Source organism: Vulpes lagopus, chromosome 22, assembly GCF_018345385.1.
Source record: "Vulpes lagopus strain Blue_001 chromosome 22, ASM1834538v1, whole genome shotgun sequence".
NCBI classification, from domain to species: Eukaryota; Metazoa; Chordata; class Mammalia; order Carnivora; family Canidae; genus Vulpes; species Vulpes lagopus.
Window position 1 is genome coordinate 25,245,972 of NC_054845.1, and position 23,982 is coordinate 25,269,953.

The following is a 23,982-nucleotide window of genomic DNA, read 5'->3' on the forward strand; positions in this document are numbered from 1 at the left end:
ATGAATCTAACTGTATTTTTTTTTTCAAAATAGCTATATAGATAATCCAACTTCATTTATTTAAAAAAAAAAAAACCTTCTTTGTCCCTGGACTTTCTGTTCTGTTCCACTAACCTGTGTCTATTCATGTATCAGTACTAAGCTATCTTAATTACATTGATTTTACAGCATTTCTAATATAGAGGGCTATTCTCTCCACCCTAGCTATTTTTTCCTAGTATTTGCCTAGCTATTTTTCTGTGTATATTTTTCCATATGAACTACCACACACAAATACATCAACTGATCTATCTCCATAAAAAAACTATTTGTTCTTTTTATTGAGATCATATCAAACTTACAAATTATTCTAGGGAGAACTATAGCTTGACCATGCTAAGATATCCTCACCAAGAACATGCATGGTTTACATGTATTTAAGTTTACTTTGTATTTTTTTGAAGTATTTTGTAGCTTTCTTCATTTAGTTTTAAATAGTTTTTTTTTTTTTCCCTAAGATTTTTATTTACTTATTCATGAGAGACACAGAGAGAAAGGCACACAGGCAGAGGGAGAAGCAGGCTCTGTGTGGTGGAGCCCAATGTGGGACTCGATCCCAGGACCCCAGGATCACGCCCTGAGCCGAAGGCATATGCTCAACCACTAAGCGCCTCATGTCCCTAAACAATTGTTAAATTTCTTCATACATATAACATACGTATATGTATGTATATGTATATATATACATAATCTATCTATATATCTATAATCTTTCTTGTTATTATAAATGAGGTCTTTTGTTCATTATCTCCACCTGATTATTTTTATTAACATGCAAAACTATTCTGTATATTAATTTCCAATCCAGCTATCTGCCTAATGCTTTCAGTCAATTTCATCACGGTTTCCAGGTCTTTTGTTTCTAATTCTTACGCCTCCTCTTTTCTTGTCTAACTACATTGACTAATACCTCCAATACAAAATTAAATAGAAGTCAAGACAGCAGGCACCCTTGACTTCCTCTTGACTAAATATCGGTTTTAAAACTAAGATATATGTTTAATCAATTTAAGAAAGTATACACTGATTCTTACTGTTTTCAAATGTTTTTAGCAGAAACCGGTATTAAATTTTGTCAAAGGTTGTTTCAATATCAACAAAGAAAAATCATGATTTTCTCTTTAGACATATTAACATGGTGAGTTATAATATACCTTGCAATCTTGGTATAAGTCCATTCAGTCATAATTTATTATTAATATGGTACTGGAATATGCCAATATCTGACTTAAGGTTTCTTGTATCAATATTCATAAATGATATTGGTTTGTAACCTTTTGTGTACTACATGAACAAGTCTATACTGTTCATTATAATATCTTAAGGGCACCTAGGTGGCTCAGTTGTTTAAGTGTCTGCCTTTAGCTCAAGTCATGATCTCAGGGTCCTGGGATCAAGCCCTGCATCAGGCTCCCCACTCAGTGAGGAGTCTGCTTCTCCTTCTTTCTCTCCCTCTGCCGCTCCCTCCCACTTATGCACTCTCTTGCTCTCTCAAATAAATAATTTTTAATATATATATATTTTTAATTCATGATAGACAGAGAGAGAGAGAGGCAGAGACACAGGCAGAGGGAGAAGCAGGCTTCATGCCAGGAGCCCAACGTGGGACTCGATCCTGGGACTCCAGGACCGCGCCCTGGGCCAAAGGCAGGCGCTAAACCGCTGAGCCACCCAGGGATCCCCAATAAATAAAATATTAAAAAAACATAGTATCTAAGGATTAGAAGACAGAAATGAACAAATGGGAGTACATCAAACTAAGAAAGCTTCTGCACTGCAAAGGAAACCGTCACTGCAATGAAAAGCCAATCTACCAAATGGAAGAAATATTTGCAAATTATATTTCTGCTAAGAGGTTAATACTCAAAATACAAATAGAACTCAAATAACTCAATAGCAAAAAACCCAAACGATCCAATTAAAAAGTGAATAGTGCATCTGAACATTTTTCCAAAGAAGATATACAGATGGTCAACAGATAAATGAAAAGATCAACATCAAGAATCATCAAGGAAACACAATCAAAACCACAATGAGGCAGCCCAGGTGGCTCAGCGGTTTAGCGCCGCCTTCAGCCCAGGGCATGATCCTGGAAACCAAGGATTGAGTCCCATGTCAGGCTCCCTGCATGGAGCTTGCTTCTTTCTCCCTCTGCCTGTGTCTCCACCCCCGCCTCTCTCATAAATAAATAAATAAATAAATAAATAAATAAATAAATAAATAAATAAATAAAAATCAATCTTAAAAAAAAAAAAACCCCAAACACAATGAGATACTACCTCATACCTGTTAGGATGGAGATCAGAAAGAATAAAAATAAGTATCAGTGAGGACATGGAGAGAAAGGAACTTTTGTGTACTGTTGGTGGGACTACAAAATGGTGTAGCCACTATCGAAAATAGAATGGAGGTTCCATAAAAAAATTAAAAATAGAACTACCCTGGGACACCTGGGCGGCTCAGTGGTTGAGCGCCTCCCTTCTGCCCAGGGCGTGATCCTGGAGTCTTGGGATCAAATCCTTATCAGGCTCCCTGCACAGAGACTGCTTCTCCCTCTGCCTGTGTCTGCCTCTCTCTGTGTCTCTGATGAATAAATAAATAAAATCTTAAAAAAAAAAAAAAAAGAACTACCCTATGATCAGCAATTCCATTTCTGGTTATTTACTCAAAGAAAATAATAATATGGGACTCCTGGGTGGCTCAGTGGTGAGCATCTGCCTTCAGCTCAGGGATCAAGTCCTGAATTGGGCTCCCTGAAGGGAGCTTGCTTCTCCCTCTGCCTGTGTCTCTCTGCCTGTGTCTCTCATGAATAAATAGAATCTTAAAAAAATATATATTAGCTCAAAAAGATATATGTACCACTATGTTCACTGCAGCGTTATTTACAACACCCAATATATGTAAACAATCTATGTGTCCATCAATGGAAGAACATGAAAAGACAAAGCGATACATATATGGAGTGGAAATGTTATTTAGCCATAAAAATTGAAATCTTTTCATTTTTGACAACATGGATGGATTTTGAGGGCATTAGGCTAAGTGAAATAAATTAGACAAAAAAACAAACAAAAAAAACCCAGAAAAATGTAAACCAAAAAAAGCAAAAGCAAAAAATAAAGATAAAGGTTAAAGTTGTATGAAGTAGAGAGTTGAAAAACAAAATACGGATACTTGAAAAGTAGGTAAATTGAGAAGAGACAAATATACAGAATAAGATAGGGAGAAATAATTAATAAAAAGATAAAATAATTTCAGACTATTTAGTTTCATATTTAATTTCTAGTTTTAAACTTCAAAAGTCACTGTACCAGGTGTATCTATAGTATATAATAGAGTTGGCTTTATAAGCCAACTTGAAAATATATTTTTTATTAAATGTATTAGCTCATTCACATTTTTTAAAAAATTTTTATTTATTTATTCAGGAGAGACACAGGGCGAGGCAGAGACAGGGAGAGGAGAAAAGCAGGCTCCCTGAGGGGAGCCTGATGCAGGACTTGATCCCAGGGCCCTGGAGATCATGACCTGAGCCAAAGGGAGACGATCAACCACTGAGCCACCGATGCACCAAGCCCATTCACATTTCTTGATGTAACTGATCAACTTTGTCAAGTTATAATTTTACTTATCTGTGTGTTTCAGAAAAATACTTCTGGTTTCAAAAAAGTTTGTATTTTTTGTTCTAGTAGTTATATTTATACTTTTCTATAGAGTCATTAACTCTCATTTATTTTACTATCTAGACTGTCCATTTTATTTTTTTTCTTTTATTACTCAAAAAAGCTTCATTTTTAAATTACCTTTCTGACTCTGTGCTTGGGCCTTCACCACTTTCACAATGATTTTCTGCTCCTCAATAAGGAAAGCATACTTGATCCTGTCATATGCACACTTAGCACACATGGAACTACCACAGGCCCTGCTGACATATTTTTTTGTTTTGTTTTATTTTTTTTTATTTATTTATTTATTTATTTATTTATTTATTTATTTTTTTATTTTTTTGTTTTAGACAATGTCATACGGACTTTAGGTCTCATAGCATGAATTCCTCAAAGTCAGCTTGGGCACACGCCACATGCATATTTTGGTGCTTTCCCAACCTTCTTGGTATAAAGGTAAATGATTCTATTACCAGGGGTTCGGGACAGCCTAGTTTTGTTAGAGGCTGTATTGTAGGACAGCCTATGACAGTATGTCAAACACTGGACCATTCTGAACACCTAGGATGCTGTTCCCAGAAGAAAAAGGAACTAGACTGTCCATTTTTAAAGGCATCCTTCGAATCACACCTATTACCTAAACCAACAAACAATTGGTTTATTCTACTTTTCCTTTTCTCTCTTTCCATTTTCTTTTAGATACGATCATAGAAGACATAATGTTTATATACTATGCTTCCAGGTGTTCCCAGCATTGTTCCTTTTTTTTTTTTTAATGATTTTATTTATTTATTCATGAGAGACATAGAAAGAGAAGCAAAGACACAGGCAGAGGGAGGAGAAGCAGGCTCCATGCAAGAAGCCCAATGTGGGACTCAATCCCAGGAATCCAGGATCCGGCCCTGAGCCAAAGGCAAATGCTCAACCGCTGAACCACACAGGGACCCCTCCCACCATTGTTCTAATCTTAGCTCTACAACCAAATACAAGAAAACGTTCACCATCTACCTTTCGTCAAGGTCTCCCTTGTCACCTCTTGGTTAGATGAACCTCACACTCTACAGAGTCCCCAGGAAGAGCATATGTATAGTTTTCTGAGTTCTTCCATTTCAAACCTATTTTCTCTAATCAGCATACTTGGCAGCTTGGATTGGCACAAAAATCTTTGTTCACCCTTTCTTTCCTTAAGTTTCTTGAAAACGATGTTCTTTTGTTGTCTTCCTTTGAATGATGACTTGAAAAAAGTCTGTCTCTTGCCCTTGAAAATTACTTCATATTTTTGAAACAGGCACTGAGGATTTCTGATCTTTAATGTCTAAAAAAGTTTAATAGTCTAAAGTCTAACAGTTTTCTTAAAGTCTAGACTTAGACTTTAAAAAGTTAAGATGTGTTCTGATCATTCCATTTTGCAATACCTGGAGAGCTCTTTCAATGTACAGATTCAATAATTTTATTTCTAAAAAGTTTTCTTGAGTTATAGTTTTAAATACTAGTTCTGGGGGCACCTGGTTGGCTCAGTGGAACATGCATCTCTTGATTTTGGAGTTTTAAGTTCAAGTCCTTGGGTGTAGAGATTCCTCAAATATAAAACCCTAAAAAACTCAAAAAACTAGTTCTGTTTCAGTTTTGATTTTCTTCCCTAGGGATTCTATTTATATGTAATATGGGACCTTCCTTTCCTATTTTCCAGTTGAATCCCTTTCTCTTCGATATTTTTGTACTTCTTTATCTTATCCCCACTCCCTCTTGGTTGTTTCGGTTTTCCTTCAAAGCCCCTTATTAAATCTTCATGTAAGCTTATTTTCTCCTTGGGGACCTTTAATTTAGACTTAATTTTGAGATGATGTTGTCATCTTCTCTAAATTTTCTGAGCTCAAGCAACTGCCATTTCTTCTTATCTGTCCATTCTGATTCTTAGGTTTAAATTCCTGATCCATGGTGCTTTTCTCATATCTTCAAATGTTTGTCTGAGGATATTTAATTCAGTTTTGAGTGCTATACAACAGTTTTCTAATGGTTCATGGTGATTTTAGGAGTATAATTTTTTTTGGCCTAAATATTTTGATTCATGGGTTTTTTTTTTTTCATACAATTCTGTATGGAAGTGGTCTGTTTTTGTACATTCCTATTCACTTCATGGAGAGAGTTCCTAACTTAAGCACAGCTTCTCCTGTTAGTTTAGTAAAAAGCAGTTTCTTTACTTGAAGATAGTGGTGGTGGTAAAACAGGAAGGCTGGCAGGTCTTATTTACCCTTTATTTCAGTCAGATGCTTAATTTCCCTCTCATTTTTTTTTTTTTTCTTTTGCTTCTAAACCAAGTCTCCAAGTTTGGCTGATTTCTTCCTCTCTATCTAATGCTTCTTTGAGACTGTTACTTCTGATACCACAAACTTTCAAGTCCCTTTCTTGTAACCAGAGCTGTGAACTCCCAAGATCTAGACTTATATTCAGTATTTCAGCAGTTAGCCTTTGAATTTCTGTGATTTTTTTTTTCTGTGCTTCATCTAAGTGTTCTAACTCCTATATATTTTTGTTTCATGGAATCTCTAAAGCTTCTTATCCCCAGCTTAGCACCTACAGGCTTAAAGCAGTGGGAAATAAGAACAGTCCTGGAATTTCATTTTCTTCTCTACCTAGAAGGCAGTTTGAAGGTGATGGTATTCTTTCTCTCCTAGTAATGCTGAAGGTTATGTGTGCTTTTCTTTGCTTTCCTTATTCATTTTATATTTTTTGAGGATTTGTAAGGAACATTGGAATTAGGTAGCCTCCTTTATCCTTTAGATCTGGCAGTTTTCTATCAGTTTTTTGTTTGTTTGTTTTGTTTTTTTTGTTTTTAAGGAGTCCTTAGTCCTCAGAAAGTAGCCTACTTGAAATACTACACTCTAATTCACGGAAGAAGTCTGAAAAAAGGAAAGCTGTATTCGTACAGATGGGTACAGGTACCATACAAAAATTAAAGAAATACTGGAAGTTGACAGAGAATCTGGAGCACCAAGAGTGGGTAACTCACGAGGATTTCAAAGGACTCTGAAGGAAGTGAATGACAGAGACCAAAAATAGGAAGAAAGACCACAAAATACGTAAGAGGAGACAATAAGAAAATGACGTAAACAAGGTGAACATAGAGACAAGATATGTATGAAAAATAGTCACAATGTGGGATAGGTAAGACTAATATACTAACAATGCTGTCCAGTAAGGAGAAAGCAGGATGATAATTTGAGGCAGATCAATTAGAATGAAGAACAAAGGAAATGAAGAGCTAAACCGGAAGATACACATTTTAGAAAACAGTGCAGGAAAAAAAAGCTTGGAGGAAAAAAACAGGTAAACAGAGAAGAAAGTGAAATACCTTCACTGTAAAATTTATATTATCTGCCAAGACATGAAGCATATGTATTACTATGGATAAGCCAAAATAGGGGGATGCTACTCATTCAAGTAAAAAGATAACCTTAAGGCTGGTACAAAAACATTTATTTGAGTGACAGTAATTTGGTTAAGAATAATAACATTACTCATTACTTAAAACATTTCAAAATGCCTTCCTTAATCTTTTTTTTTTAATTTTTAATTTTAATTTTTATTTTTATTTTTTTTTATTTATGATAGTCACAGAGAGAGAGAGAGAGGCAGAGACACAGGCAGAGGGAGAAGCAGGCTCCATGCACCGGGAGCCTGACGTGGGATTCGATCCCAGGTCTCCAGGATCGCGCCCTGGGCCAAAGGCAGGCGCCAAACCGCTGCGCCACCCAGGGATCCCTGCCTTCCTTAATCTTAATGAAAATATACTTCCAAGATCTCATGCTATAGAAAAATTCCAATAAATTTTTAAAAGATATGTATATGAGAAAGTTTATTCTAGCCTGGATTGTAATGCGTAAAAAGGGAAATCTTTTTTTTTTTTTAAGATTATATTTATTCATTCATGAGAGACACAGAGAGAAAGAGACGCAAAGACACAAGCAGAGGGAGAAGCAGGCTCCATGCAGGGAGCCCGATGCGGGACTCGATCCCAGGGCTTTGGTATCACGCCCTGAGCTGAAGGCTGCGCTAAACCGCTAAGCCACGAGGGCTGCCCTAAAAAAGGGAAATCTAAATGATCAACATGGGAGTGGGAAGGGAAAAGACAATACAGCAGACTGGTTAAGAATGCAAGTGGAGAGAAGCCTGGGTGGCTCAGTCAGTTGAGCATCCGGCTCTTGATTTCAGCTCAGGTCATGATCTCAGGATTATGAGATTGAGCCCTGTGTCAGGCTCTGTGCTCAGTGTGGAGTCTGTTTGAGATTCCCCCTCTCCCTCTGCTCATGCACATCTTCAAAAAATCTTCAAAAAAAAAAAAAAAAGGGGGATTGCAAGTGGAGTCTAATTGACTAGATTTACTATTACTGTACCACTTTGTCACCTTGAGAAAATTAACTTCTCTAAGTCTTGATTACTTCATTTATAAAAGCCAATTTTTGATACATCTAGCTCACAGAACTACTGTAAGGAATTAAAGAAAAAATCTATTTAAACACTTAGGACACAGTATTTGGCATATAACAAACACTTTAGGGAAGACTATTTTTTTTAAATATTTTATTTATTTATTCATAGAGACAGAGAGAGAGAGAGAGAGAGAGAGAGAGAGAGAGAGAGAGGCAGAGACACAGGCAAAGAGGGATAAGCAGGCTCCATGCAGGGAGCCTGATGTGGGACTTGATCCAGGGTCTCCAGGATCACGCCCTGGGCTGCAGGCGGCGCTAAACCGTTGTACCACCGGGGCTGCCCAGGTAAGACTATTATTATTACAGTTATTATACTATGATCTCTTTATGTGTCTAATAAAATATAAGCATGAACGACACAGGGAGGATATACATAAAACGTTGAATTATCTTAGGAGTATCATGAAGTGTATGTAACTAGAAAATACACACTTTCTACTTTATGATTAGTATGTTATATACATGTATTTTTTCAAAGTTCAAAAACAGGAGACTGGATAATGGAGTTACCACTATTTATGGATGTGATAAATCTTTAAAAAGCAAGTACATACTTTAGAACTGTAATTAGAAAAAAAAAAAAAAAAGAACTGTAATTAGTTTGACTTTCATTTTTTTGACATCAAGCAATATATACTCCAGTTAATCACTTTGTAAGAAGAAAGCAAAATATTAAGAATTTACCTACCCCTGCAGTTGTTGCTGTTGGTGAGAGGAAAGGGGCACTCTTGGTTTGTTCCAGCCAGTATAATCCTGGTTACACCTCAGTTTTTTAACAGAAAGAGGAGCTGGTTGAGGAAGAAATCCCAAACTTCTTTTGGCAGAGGGAGTTTGGCCTGAAACATTAGTCCTGTAAAAAAGAATAGATAGTGCCTAAGCAAAACAATTTTGCCTGCTATTTTTTCCCCTAGCAAATTCAGAAAAGTCAATGTCTGGGGAAAAAAAAATCCTAAACTTGGGGTAATATCAGTAATAATGATTACCTGGGGAGAAATTCCTCAAATGTAAATTAGCAAATCTGTCAATAGATAGCTGAAGAGGCATATGATACTATACCTAATCTATAATTAAAATAATTAAGTTAATGACTTAAGAAAAACTATAATATAGTTTTACTTCGTTATTTACTTTTATTCACTTAATGGATATGATACATCAGTTTTCCCAGTCTTAAAAACATTTTGGCAGTTAACTTTTTCCACTATTACAAATAGTGATACAACAAATACTCTTTTATACAATCTCCTAGAGAACTTCCTTTAGTTTATATGCTTAGAAGTGAAAATGTTAGGAATAAGTATTTTTGATTTTTAGTGTTTTGAGATCTTGTGATCATTTTTCAAAAAGGCTGCACCAGGGGGATCCCTGGGTGGCTCAGAGGTTTAGCGCCTGCCTTTGGCCCAGGGCGCAATCCTGGAACCCCGGGATCGAGTCCCACGTCGGGCTCCCGGCATGGAGCCTGCTTCTCCCTCCTCCTGTTTCTTTGCCTCTCTCTCTCTCTATGTCTATCATAAATAAATAAATAAATATTTTAAAAAAAAACAAAAACAAAAAGGCTGTACCAATTTCTATGTCCACTAATAGCAAATTTCCATTTCTTCACATAATCTCCATTACATTACTGAGTGAAACTGATCCGACTGTTGTTTTGTTTTGCATCTTCCTGATTACTACTGAAGTTGAACGTATTTTTATAATCCTTTGCTCTTTTCTGAACTGCTTTTGCATATCTTTAGTTTTATATTGGGTTCTTAAGAATTTGTGATTTTTCATATATTTCACATTCTAATCTTCTATTATATATTCTAAGTCTTTAGCTTTTACATAATCTCTATCAACCTTTTATGGTTTCAGTATTTTTCATAATTCAGTTTTTATTGGTTGTTCTGAGAACAGTAAACATTTCAACTTGTTAATTCTTTACGTACCAAAAATCTAAAAATCATCCAGCTATAATTCTTTTTTAAAAATTATTCCAGTGACCTTCCAGCTTAAAATTTGAAGGCAAATCTTCCTTAAGTACCAATTTATGATAATTGATAATAATTTTTCTTATCAAGTACCAATATCTTCAAATGTTGATAGGCTTCAAATGTTATACGGTTAAGTCCCATTGATTCATAATTTATATCATATATACTACATACTCAAATTTTCAATCTTGCATAGCACATTAACAAAGTTACTTAGGAAAACTGGACTGCCAGTGACCAACATGTTACAGAGAGCACAAAATTCTGACTAGGAGCCAAGATCAAGGAGTGGTTTTCTTTAGAAAACAATTCTATCAAAAACATGGGTTAAGAAGTAATTTAGGGACACCTGGGTAGCTCAGTGGTTGAGCATCTGCCTTCAGCTCAGGGAGTGATCTCGACCTGGGACTGAGTCCCGCATCGGGCTCCCCACATGGAACCAGTTTCTCTCTCTGCCTCTGCCTGTGTCTCTGTGCCTCATTCTCTGTGTCTCTCGTGAATTAAAAAAAAAAAAAAAAAAGTAATTTAAAATACTAAATGGCCATTTAGTATGCTTGATATTAAAGGATAGAAAAACTACTCCATCTATGGAATGTTGAGCTGACACCCAAGACAATCAAAGCCCCCCATATTCAATATCCCACTATTTTCTGGTTGTATCAAGAAACAACCAGCAAATGATTTTACCTCTTAAAAAAAATTTACACTTAAAAAAATGGGATGAGGTGAGATCCTCTCCTTCTTAAAAATGTTTCTAGAGCTACTGAAAACCTTACATCTATAAAATAGTTGATTAAAATATTCCTCTAGATTGTACAAGGGAAACACAGACCACTGATAAGACATGGTATATGATATATATATATTTTTTAAAGATTTTATTTATTTATTTGTGAGAGACAGAGAGAGAGGCAGAGACACAGGCAGAGAGAGAAGCAGGCTCCATGCAGGGAGCCCGACATGGGACTCGATCCTGGGTCTCCAGGATCAGGTCCTGGGCTGAAGGCGGCGCTAAACCGCTGAGCCACCCAGGCTGCCCAAGACATGGTATATGATATTAATCAGATGTGTCTTCTCTGTCTCCTGCTTCATCTGTGGCTAGATTCTCATTTTTAGATTCTCCATTTTTGTGTATGTATTTTTTAAAAGACTTTCTGTATTTAACAGAGAGAGAGAGAGAGAGAGAGAGAGGGAGCACAAGCAGGGAGAGCTGCACAGAGAGAGGGAGAAGGTTCTCCACTGAGCAGGGAGCCTGACATGGGGCTCGACCCCAGGATCACAACCTGAGCTGAAGGCAGACACATAACTGAGCTACCCTACGCGGGTGCTCATTTCTGTTTCTGCAGGTAAGTCTTTTGTTTCTTGATTAGCCACTTTAAGCCCATTTTGCTCCCCTTTTCCCTCTTTGCACTTTTTATCTGAAGATTTATTCTTTCCTACTGCCTTTTTGGCTTTGTTTCTACTTTTGCAGGCACAGGTTTCCCCTCCTTCACTGCCCCCACCGCCACACACACACCCACACACAGAGCTGACTTTCCTCTTGAGCATCCTGGTGGCAGGCCTATAAAGGAAAGTCTTTGTGAAGCTGGGCTGCCTGGTTGCTGCCTTATGGTTTCAATTTTTGTGTCTTAAGAATTAATTCTATAATTCTTTTTTTTTAATTAAAAAAAATTTTTTTTAATTCTATAATTCTATTAGATCACAGAATATTTTCCTATTATTTTCTCCTAAAAGTTTTAATTCTTATTTAGGTCTTTAATCTCCTTAGATTTTTTTTTTTTTAAGATTTTATTTATAAGTATTCTCTACAACCCAATGCAAGTCTGGAATTCACAACCCCAAGATTAAGGGTCACATGCTCTACTGATAGCCAGCCAGGTGCCCCTACCTTAAAACTTATCATTAGCTTTCTAACAGTTGCATCTCTTACTGTGCAATACTAAACACTGTGGTTTGAACAGTGCAAGGTATATGTGCTTCCATTCTTTCACTCTCAACCTTTCTTCATCTTTATGTTGTAGTTGTTTCTTTTAAATAGTATATAGATTATTTTTCTTCCTTTAAAATCCAATCTTTCAAAAAAATAAAATCCAATCTTTCTCTAACTGGAATATATTTGTATTTAACATCATGACTTATTTGGACTAATAACTTTAATATCCATGTACTAATTCTTTTTTTTTTTTTTTAAGATTTTATTTTATGTACTCATGAGAGATACAGAGCGAGCGAGAGAGAGGCAGAGGGAGAAGCAGGCTCCACGCAGGGAGCCCAAAGTGGGACTTGATCCCGGGTCTCCAGGATCAGGCTCTGGGCTGCAGGCGGCGCTAAACCGCTGTGTCACCGGGGCTGCCCCCATGTACTAATTCTATCACCTATGTCATTTCTGAGTATTTATTAATTTTTCTCTTCCATGAGTTGTATTTTCCCATTTGTTTGTATGCCTAGTATGTTTTCTTGGATGCCAGACATTGAGAATTTTATTTTATTGGGTGCTAGGTATTTTTGATTTCTATAAACATTCTGGAATTTTGCTCTGAGATGTGGTTAGGTTACCTGGAAAAGGTACGATTTTGGGGTCTTGCTTTTAAGGTTATGTGTAAACTGAGCAGCAGTTAGTCCAGGGATAGATCTCCTTACTAATGAGGTACGACCTTTCTTAGTGTGCAAATGCCTACTATTAGGAACAAGAATGATGCCTGGCTTTATGTGAACTCCCAAGTATTATTCACTTAGATCCTGTGGGTGATTCCGTCCCAGGCCTTGGCTAGTTTACTTACCTGTATATGTTGATCAGAAGTCAACTGAATACCCAGGGGGACCCTCTGCAGATCTCTGCAGTTCTTTCTCTGTGCCGTTATCCCCTCTGGTCTCTGTTCTGAGAGTTCCAGATGCCTTGGCCTTCCAGGACTCCTAGCTCCATTTCCTCAACTCAGGAAGAGCAACAGGGCTCTGCTTGGTTCCCTCTCCTGTGTGGCAGCCTGGGAACTTTCTCCAGGAAGCAAGCTGGAGCAGTCATAAAATTAATTTCATTTGTTTCCCATCTCTCATGGATCTCTGTCCTTCACTGCCTCATGTCCAATGTCCTGAGATCCATTAATGTTTCATGTGTTTTGTCCAGGTCCTCAGTTGTTTCATGAAGGAGGGCAAATTTGGTCCTTATTCCATTTTGGCCAGAAGTGGAAGTCATCTTTAACTCTTTAATACATGCAATTTAAGTCCTCAAAAGGAACTTAAAATGTTTAATTTCCCTACACTCTTCCCCACTTCTCTATTTCTTATTGTCTAGTAATTCTTTTGCTTTCAATCCTATTGTATCCTCATTTTATAAAAAACTATCAAACCATTCAGATGTACAGAATAACCCTAAGTGGCTATTAGTCATAATAGTTGCCTCTGGAAAGATAAACAACTAGGAATCAGAAAAGAAAGGGAGATTTACTTTCCACTGTATGCACCCTGTAACTTCTGAAATTTCTACCATATGCACTTATTAATTATACAGAAGGATTTTGAAAGTATTTAGATTTTTATATATGCTTCTATAATTCTGCTCACAGATATTTTCACTCCTTCCTTGGTTCAGTTTGCTTCTTGCAGAATAAATCGTCTCTATCTAAAAACAGCATTTGTCTGCATTTTAAATTATAATTTATTTATATTTTATATAATTTTATATATAATTATCTTATTTATAATTGATTTATAATTTAATTAGAATTCTCTAATACAGAATTCTTTGATGCTATTACTCCAGTATCTTCTGTTTCTATTGTTGTCATCTCTTTTCCGTTTTTAAATGACATATTTTCCTTCAAGTAGCTTTTAAAATTTCATGTACAATGTGGATTTTTTTGTTTTGTATCTGCTGTTTGGCATTTGTTGAAGCTTTTCAAGGTTGTGGACTTTCATCATTTGCATCCATTATTTCTCTGACAAATTCCTGGTCTTTATTTTCCTTGGGTCTTATTTTCTCCAAAATACTACTAAGACATGGAGGATGGGGGTGCCCTGGTGGCTTAATTGATTAAGCATCTGACTATTGGTCTCGGCTCAGGTCATCATCTCAGAGTTGTGAGACCAAGTCCCACACTGACCTAGGCATTTGGTGCAGATTCTGTTTAAGATTATTTCCCTCCCGGATGCCTGGGTGGCTCAGCAGCTGAGAGTCTCTGCCTTTGGCTCAGGGTGTAATCCCGGGGTCCTGGGATCAAGTTCCACATCAGGCTTCTTGTGAGGAGAAGCCTATGTCTCTGCCTCTTTCTCTCTCTGTCTCTCATGAATGAATAAAATCTTAAAAAAAAAAAAATTATCTCCCTCCCTCTCCTTCTGCCTCTCCCCCTCACCACCCGTTCACATGCCTTCTCTAAAAGAAATATATCTTTAAAAAAGACATGGAAGATCAGACAATGGAGCTCAACATAAGCCTCTTCATTTCACATTTGCCACCTTTTCTCTGTGCTGCATTCCACAATCAGTTGTTTTTGACATGTTTAGTAGTTGCCTCAGTTACCGACCTCTAATCTGCATGGGACTTTACATTAGAGGTTCAGAGGTTCAGGTTCAGGTTCTTAGAGGTTCAGGTTCTTGCCCCTATGCAGGTAACACAGATGCCAGTCACTGAAATTCCCATTTCTGTGTATTTGCTCTCTGCTCAAGGAGCATCAGGCAAGCAGCACATCTATGGTTCTAAACAGGTAATTCTACAGAAGTGTTTTGCCTTGGTTTATTACCACAGAGAACAGTTCTAGATATGCAGCTTCATATAAGAAACTAAATTCTGGCCTGGGGTCATATTCAGGTCCTAAGCATGAGATTAGGCTTTGAAGACTCAAACCTAAATACTTGGCTCTAGTCTGTGTTTTCCATTGTGTCTAAACTTTAGTCTTTCTCAATATTAGTTTTTTCTCACTGATTTGGAAATTTTCACTTCATCTCTGAATGCAGTTTTGCATTAAAGAAAATTTATTTCTTCAGCCATTCCTATATACAATGAATTCTGTTATTCTGAGAAGAAATTCGTACTATATAACTAAATTTAAGTTTTTTAAAAACCTAGACTCCTTTAAGATTCTTCTAATAAGCAGATATATGTCTCTCTCCTAAATTCAAATAACTTAGTCACGGCTGCAGTCATAAAGTGTTTGAAATACCACCCAAGGAGTAGTCCTTGGATCCAGTTCTGCTGCCATAAAAGGATGATGAGTGTAAAGGTAAAAGCCCCAAAGAAACCAAACAGGAAAATATCTAAAAATACAATATCAAATTATTTACTTCATCTCATTTTATCAATAATTAAGATTTTTTTTAATCACTCTGAATTAAATTCTACTAAAAAACTAAAATATTACTTAATAGGTCATTACATAGGATATCTTTATACACCACTATTACGCTTACCTTTTTACATTTACCACTACCCCTCCAGGCTACATTCCAAGATCATACCTTCTCCACAAGTACTTAGCAGTTGTCTCATATATTTATATTCAGTAAATCTCAAAAAAATTTAATCTGTATCTATAGGATCAGCAACTAAATTTCTGACTAGCCTTTCCCAGTAAAAGATACTAATGTGAAAAAAAAAAAAAGATACTAATGTGTAAGCTTTTATTTTTAAAGAATTTATTTATTCATGAGAGACACAGAGAGAGAGACAGAGATATAGGCAGAGGGAGCAGCAGACTCCCTGTGGGGAGCCCAATATGGGACTCAATCCAGGACCCCAGGATCATGCACTGAGCTGAAAGCAGATATTCAACCACTGAGCCACCCAGGCATCTCCTGCAACTTGTTTTTTAAAGCAAATGTCTTAACTTTTGGTAGTAGCTTAACAAATACACAGGCAACAAAGGCAATTTAAAATGCCTAAGAGATCTTAATATGTTCACTGCTTGGCATGATGGAGAATACACTATTTAGAATCTGAGCGCACTGCCAGTCAACAACCTGTGGCCTCAGTACCTAGACCTCAGTTTATTAATTTGTTGAAAAATGTTAAAAAAAAAAAAAAAAAAAAGAAAAGAAAAAGCATCTGAAAACTAAAACATTTCCAGAGTACTGTTTAACTAAAATGTCATGAGTCTATGATTCTCATCAGTTTCATTATTTTAAATTAGGGTATTCACTTAGTGCATAATACACAGCTGACCTCATCATTCAATATTCTGAAGAGAGCACCTCAAGCTCTTCACAAGGTCTATTACCAACCCATACCTGTCTAAGTTAGTGCTACCAGAGGAGTAGTCCTTGGATCCAGTTCTGCTGCCATAAAAGGATGATGACTGTAAAGGTAAAAGCCCTAAAAAAAACCAAACAGGAAAAATTAAATTCTTAAATCAACCATTCAAGTTGATTTAGTAATAAAATTATGCATTAGGCCTGTTTATATTTAACTCTTTTCCCCCTTTCTTTTCATCAAAGTAATATATATTCATGTTAGAAGATCAAACACTGTGGAAAGGTTGTTCAGGACAGCAAATATTCTCCTGTCCAAAAGCTCTACAAATTTTGCTGCTAATTTCTTAACCACTTTTTAAAACTTTTCCTCACTTCCTTTATAATGCTAGATAATGTTTCTATTTCTCAATTTATTTCATTATAAACAGCATCAGTTACCTCTATTATGAAAAATTAGAAATTTCTCATTTATATTACCCCATTCTTGGGCAAAAGATTTTTTTTTGGCTTAACAAAATACTTAAGCATTCTGTTTTCTAACTATAGGTTGACTATAAAAGGTGAAAACCAGTAAGTGGAGTTTACATAATATATTATTATTTCAGAGGTACGCATTTTATTACTTTTTTCTGTAGAAGAATATCACAATCCCGAACCACTAAAAGAAAAATGTTTCTAGAGTCCTAATCAAATGAATTCTCTTAACCTCTCAAAATCATGCCATATTTTAGCTTGCTTCAATTTAATTTCCACCTGATATAATATTTAAATTAATACTACATAGTGGAGTCTCTAAGGAGGATCAGAGAGATATGTTAAATGTGCAAACATTCCCATCAATTCGTGGACAGTCTTTTAGTTTTTGTAAAAACAGGGTACAAGCTGAGCTTAAAACAACTGCTTTAGGGCAATAATTCCAAAATGTTCTGGAACTTCTAAGATGTAGCAACACTGATAAAATTCAGTTTTAACCACTTTAACTCCTTGGATTCATTTTATGGTCCAGGTACTTTGACAATGAAAAAGTTTAATTTTAGGTAGTTAATTAGGAAAGAAAGTAAAGGTAAATTTTTTGCTAATAGAATAAAAATTCCTTTACATTTCTAATACTTCAGGCAAGTACTGGATACAAATTGGCACCCAATAACTAGTACTGAATCATGCAATATTCCTGAATAATATAGAGTAGATAATCCCAGTTTTAATTTTTATTTCTAGTCTTAATACAGTATGTCATATAATAAATGATTATCTTATATGAAGACCAAATACTTACCTGATGTCCTATTCTCTTCTGACTGTTTCAAACTCAGCTGCTTCTCTCTACTGCTGGTTAAATACTTTCTGGAGGGATCTGTCATAGCCTTGTTGTTCCTACAGTTAATAATTTAATTCAATATATGCATAGGTATATAAAGACACAGTTCTTAATTTTAAGTAGTTATCATTTCAGAATATTTACATTTCACATGTAGTTAAAATTCCTTAAGTCACATTTCCCCCATATATTACTCCCAAATACCTAAACCTATACAAGTGGAGCAGGATCAGTCAGAAATACGCTCATGCTTTGATTAAAAGTGCTTATTTTAGGAGACCCATCATGCATATAGCAGATAATGCAGATACTCTACCCAGACTCACTCTAACCCCCTTTTGTGTCCTCTCTTCCACACCAATTTAGGTTTGTTTTTGACAGCCATACCCAGGGCTCTTTTCCACAGATTGTCCTCAAGCTACTAGAGTTCCTTTACCTGCACTCTGAGAGTCACAAGTAAGGTCAAGAAGCCCAAGCCCATTTCCCTTGCCTTGGATGAGAACAACTTTAAAGTGAAAAATTTTTTTAAAAATGGTTATATAACATCATTTCCTTTTTGTAATTAGGATGAAGCCTAACCTCTGCTTGATTTTTGTCTGAGATCACATTCAGGCTTCACTTTCTATACTCACTGACTGACTTGCTTTCCCTACTCCTTTCCTGTTATCCTCTGGGAGTACTTCCTTAATAAATAATCACACAAACCACCATTTCAAGGTCTGCTTCTAGAGAACTTGATCTACAACAGCTGGTTGTAGAAATGGGCCTAGGAAGCATACTTCTAAGCACAGGATTCTGGAATTGGACCATTTATTTGGCAATGGTAAAAGAAAGCCTACTACTGGTGAAAATCCCTCTAGGACCTTATATTTTACAATTACTACAATTTTTCATCTGTAGTGAATTGGGATGGAATAAATTAGAAGAGAACATGGCTCATGTGATATCTCTAGCATGCAAGAAATGTGGTAGATCACACAATGGATCTTACTGGAGTTAGAGAAATGTTCTAAAACTAGATTATGGTGATGTTGCACAACTTAATCAATCTACCCAAAATTACTGAATTGTACATTTTTAAAAAGTGAATTTTATAATATGTAAATATGTACTTCAATAAAGTTTAAAAATATGTCCCAAATTATTCCTTTCCTTGTCCCTGTCAAGAAGTCCAGTCTCATCTATTTTCCTATTCCTTAATGGGATGGCTTTGTGATTTCCTTTCCCCAAAAGATTGCAACAGATATTAAGAGTTTGTAACTCCTGATTGTAAGGCTAACAGCACTTTGCAGATTTATGTTTAGTCTCTTGGAACCCTGACATTGCTTTGTGAGTAACTCCAGGCTAACTTGTTAGATAATGAAAGACACACGGCCCAATCATTCTGATCACCCAACTACTAGGCAGCCAATATGGGTAAGGCCATTCTGGACCAACCAACTACTAGCCAACTCACCAAATGACCATGGATGTGTAACAAAATGAGAGTACTCAGCCACAATCAGCCAATTCCAGCCCAGATAAGCAGAACCACTCAAGTCGCCATTAACTCATAGGCGATAATAGCTACTATTTTAAGACACTACATTTTGGAGTGGTCAACAGATAACTGATACAAATGATATAGAATAATAACCATAAAGACTATAGAACTGGTTGGTTGTTGCTATGAGTACTGATCCACTCAAGAGAGAATATGATAGATTCAGCTGAGCCAACCATCAACTTAAACACAAAGACACCATGAGGAATCACTCATCCAAAGTGACTGGATCAAAATCATCAGTTGCAGCCCAGCTCTTTAGGAATTGAGAGTAAGACCATGCTATCTGCAGCAAAAAAAAAGTATATATTTCTTAGGAAGTATCACATACTACTCCTGGCATATTACTAAAGACTGAATATCTGACTATGGGTCATCAACCAGAGCTCGCCAACATGAGCTGGGTGCTATCATACTCCTGAAGTCGTAAGATCAGGAAGATAGAGGAGTAATCCTTAGAAAATGGAAGTAGTATACCTAGGATGAGTTCTACATAAACAGGAATAGATAACAAGAACAGGCTTTATGAGTACTCCCTATAACCAATGAAAGAAGGAAAAAAAAAAAACAACCTGGCTCGATTCATGGATAGATCATCTCAGTATCTTGCTAGAAAATGAAAATGAAGTGTTGTTGCACTAGAGAGCCATTACTGGATTGCCCAAAAAGGGGATGGTGAAAGGAAATCCTCCACTGTGCAGAGTTTGAGAGGTACATTTCATTCACCACTCTGTGTGGAGAAAGGAGTGGGCTATGGATTCCTAAATAGTGGCAAACTGTTTGCATGGATAGTCAGGAGCCTGCAAATAACAGGCCTGGAAGATCAGGGAGAAATGATTTATGAAGAGATAAATGAATAGCCATATGGAAATGTATATAAAGGGTGAAGATCTTTTTCACATATTAATGTTCACCAGAGAACTCCACTACAGAGACATTAAAAAATCAGGTCCTGGTTCCCCCACAGGGGGAACTTTTTCACCCGTGGGAATAATAAGAATCCCATTTAATCTAAAGTTATGGCTGTTACTCATTTTGGGCTCCTCATGTTGGCAGAGCATCAGGCAAAGAAAGGAAATGCTATACTAGCAGGAGTAACTGGTTTGATTATTATAAGGAGGTAGGGTTGATGCTATAGCTATATAATGAGGGCAGGAATATGTCTGGAATAATAGGAGCACACTAGGGACTCTCCTAGTGCTATCATGTTCAGTTTTAACTACGAATGGGCAATCTCAGCAACCATGGCCTGCACAAGCACAGAGTGACCAGGGGCTCATCCCCACAGGGATGCAGATCTTAGTCATATCACTAGGCAAATCACCAAGACCAGCAAAAGTATTAGGGAAGAATGCAGTAAATCTAGAACAGATGGTAGAAGAAAAAGATGATAGTATCAGTTATAGCCTCAGGGCTACCTATACCAATAAGGACAAAAAGGACTATAGCTCATCCCTTTAACTCCCCTTTTGTAAGATTTTCATCCAGATATTGGGCAGCATCAATGTGAAGAATCTGTGATAACATGAAATGAATTTAATAAGTAATGCTCCAACAGAGCCCCTCCGATCCCTTCGTGTTACACCTCCAAAATGTGTTTTCAACAGTTAGCACCTGCAGTTCTTCTTCAGAGGACTGTCTTTGGGCTACTTAACATATTCTGTCCATCTGGGCAGAGCCACAGAACCAAAGACTGTACAGTATGAGAACACAAAAGCCCAACTTCCTTACTTCAATTTGGAACAGACCCAGAGTCCCTTGCTGGATCAAGATAAAGCCTACTCTCCCACAGAGATCACACCCTTGGTTGGCTTCCTCCCTTCCCTGTCCTATTTTCCTCACTCTGGTCTCTCTTATGGGCACTTTCTTAACAGGTTACTTTTCAAGTATATTAATCTACAGTCTTCTAAGAAACTTAAACTTCAAAAAATCTAACTGTGATATTGTAAAAAGTATTATTAGCTCAGAACAAAGATCAGAAACTTAGGGCTCACCAGACAGAATTCTAAGTGGGAAAAGTGAGATGACCCCAAAGTGTGGTGAATATGAACTGGCATGCAATTGTCTATTACAACCACCGTTTAGCATATCTGTCCTATAAAAGCCAGAAAACTAAAAAACTACATTTCCTAGTTAAGTGTTCAGGATGTGAATTAAGATAAGGTAATTACATAGAATTGTATAAGAGCTGCAAAGTGGAAGTAAGACAGAGATCATGTGTTCTACTGTGATGGCAAAAACCATTTTGGAAGTGTCTGGTTTTTCTATAGAGATTTCTAATCTTGGTAGTGTCAGCATGGTTCCAGAGATGACAGCTTCCAATTCAGCTATTAGATTTGGCAATAGAGACACCTGGGTGGCTCAGTGGTTGAAAGTCCGACATCAGCTGAGGGCGTGATCCTGGAGTCCCGGGATTGAGTCCCATATCGGGCTCCCTGTATGGAGCCTGCTTTTCCCTCTGCCTATGTCTCTGCCTCTCTTTCTCTGGGTCTCTCATGAATAAATAAAATCTTAAAAAAAAAAAAAAAAAAGATTTGACAATAGCCAGGAGCATCTTTGGTGACCTGATCTGTGGCATAGTTCTCAAAATCATCCTGAAAGCTTAACCTATAGCCTATTTTCAGGTTTCCTAATGATTCTGAAGTTATTTCATACTCTCTGAAGGCAAACATTTTTGTGTGTAAACTAGCTAAAGTGAATTTTATTTCCTACAACTGGACCCTGAATCCACAAATTTTGTTACTAGAAGTGGGGTGCTATCATAACAAATCTAAAATATAATGCACTACCTACAGTAGGAAGGTAGAGAATAAGGACTCCGATATTACAGATTAGAAAGCTGGTGACGATTGTTATATTTCAGCAAGATATTTATAAACCTGTTATCTGCAGGGACACCTGGATGGCTCAGTCAGTCGAGTGTCCGAATCTTGGTTTCGGCTTAAGTCATGATCTCAGGATCAAGCCCCACGTCAGGCTCTGCACTCATTGGGGAGTCTGTTTGAAAATATCTCCCTCAGCCCCTCCCTCAACTTCATGCATGCATGTATACACTCTAAAATAAATCTTAAAAAAAACAAACAAACAAACCCAAAGCCTGTCATCTGTAATGTCTTTGAAAGCAGACTGCATACTTACTCAACCTATAGCTCTAAAAGATTGAGACAGTATGAACACTGGTCTGTGTTTCAGCAAGGCCCTATTCAAGACAGATAAATTCAGGCAAGGGCTAGCCACCTTACAATCAAAGATGAAAAAGAATACAGCTCTCTATGCCAATGGCCTAGAATTGAAATTGCCTGGTAATGAGACCATACGAGACCAAAAAAATCCAACTGCTTCTGATTCTCAAACCGAGGCAATGTTAGGAGGTAACTCAGGAAGAAGCTTGGGAAAAAATAACTCTATGTTAATATTAAGGGAAACTGGGTAAGGGTACAGAGGAACATTCTATATTGTCTTTGCAACTTTTCTGTAAATCTAAAATTATTTCAAAACTTAAGAGTTTATTAAAATAAAAAATCCAAACAACAAAAATAATGGCCTGAATTCTTTCTCAAACCTATTAAAATCCTGCTTGTTGTAGCTTTAAAGAAATTTCTAGACTTCTAAAACTCCTAGATTTCTGGATACTTCTAAACTCCCAGAACTTGATCAGCATGAAGCAGGCTACAAAAGCTGCATAATAGCCCCAAGGAAGAACAGAGTCTTCAAAACCTAATTCATCTATGCCCTTGAAAGATAACAGGCAAAGGAAATCTACCAGAGGACAAAGTCAGGAGTCAAATGAAGTATAGTGGGGAAGGGAGTTTCTCCCAGAGGATAGAAGAGAGACTGCGATATGGGCTAACCAAGAACTTACTCTATTGCCTTCACTGTCTTTACAACTTCTGCCTACAAAGATTTTATTGCTGCAATAGAACAGCAACTCGTTAAGTTTCCTATTCCTGCCTTTTCTAAATGGAAATTTTTATTGTGGTTATCCTATGCCAGCAATGTATAATGATGTATGCATGGAAATGGGAGTGGGGAATACAGATTAACTTGCCTTTTAGGTATCAGACTACGAGGCACATGGTAATATGCACACTATGATCTTATAGAGAGAACTACACATCACCCAGAGATCCTGGACTCTGAACTGGATATAATGACTAAACATATGGGATGAACAGGTATACTTCTATGGCTAGAGAGGTAAACTATAGTAGACTGTTAGTTGTCCCCAAATAACTGCTGTATCCTTCTGCCATAATAGGATTTGGGATAGGCCAGGCATATTTCCCAGTTTCTTATAATTTGATATAACAACACGACCAAATTCTGGCCAATGTGCACTGAAGTAGTGTGTACAATTTTCAGCCTTAATGAAAGCAGTAAGCCCTCCCCTTTTGTTCCTTTCCCCACTCCCACCAATAGGCAAAATGAGAGCAAAAATGCAAAATGAGAGCAGAGGCTAAAGCAGTTATCTCGGTTCACTGTAGGTCAAAAGACAGTATGAATCTGAGCCCATGGTGATATAGCTTTAGGTATCACACCAGTCCTATCACCTACTCAGTTTTATACCTATTGCAGCAATAGGACAAAGATCTCCATAAATAAACTTTCTTTAGCTTTTTCCCCAACTACCTTCTGGTGACCTCTGACCCAGAATACTAGTTAATTGACTATCATCCGATTTCTGTTAAGGCATTAATTGACCATTTGCAATGATATGGATGGAGCCAGAGTACTATGCTCAGCAAAATAACTCAGAGAAAGACAAATACCATAT

The 23,982-nt window shown here is 36.8% G+C and overlaps 1 protein-coding gene and 1 pseudogene across 8 annotated transcripts in view; both read right to left on the reverse strand.

Moving 5' to 3' along the window:
• The window catches only part of USP37 (ubiquitin specific peptidase 37), a 94,766-nt gene that overhangs the window by 45,672 nt on the left and 25,112 nt on the right, over positions 1-23,982 (reverse strand). For all 8 annotated transcript variants that reach the window (XM_041737064.1, XM_041737057.1, XM_041737060.1 and 5 more), the window contains 3 exons: positions 17,624-17,721; positions 16,384-16,468; positions 8,883-9,044 (listed from right to left, as the gene is read on the reverse strand). In XM_041737064.1, coding sequence (XP_041592998.1) covers positions 8,883-9,044; positions 16,384-16,468; positions 17,624-17,721 — 345 coding nt within the window. The remainder of the gene's footprint in view (positions 1-8,882; positions 9,045-16,383; positions 16,469-17,623; positions 17,722-23,982) is intronic.
• Positions 3,335-4,419, reverse strand: LOC121480804 (annotated as a pseudogene).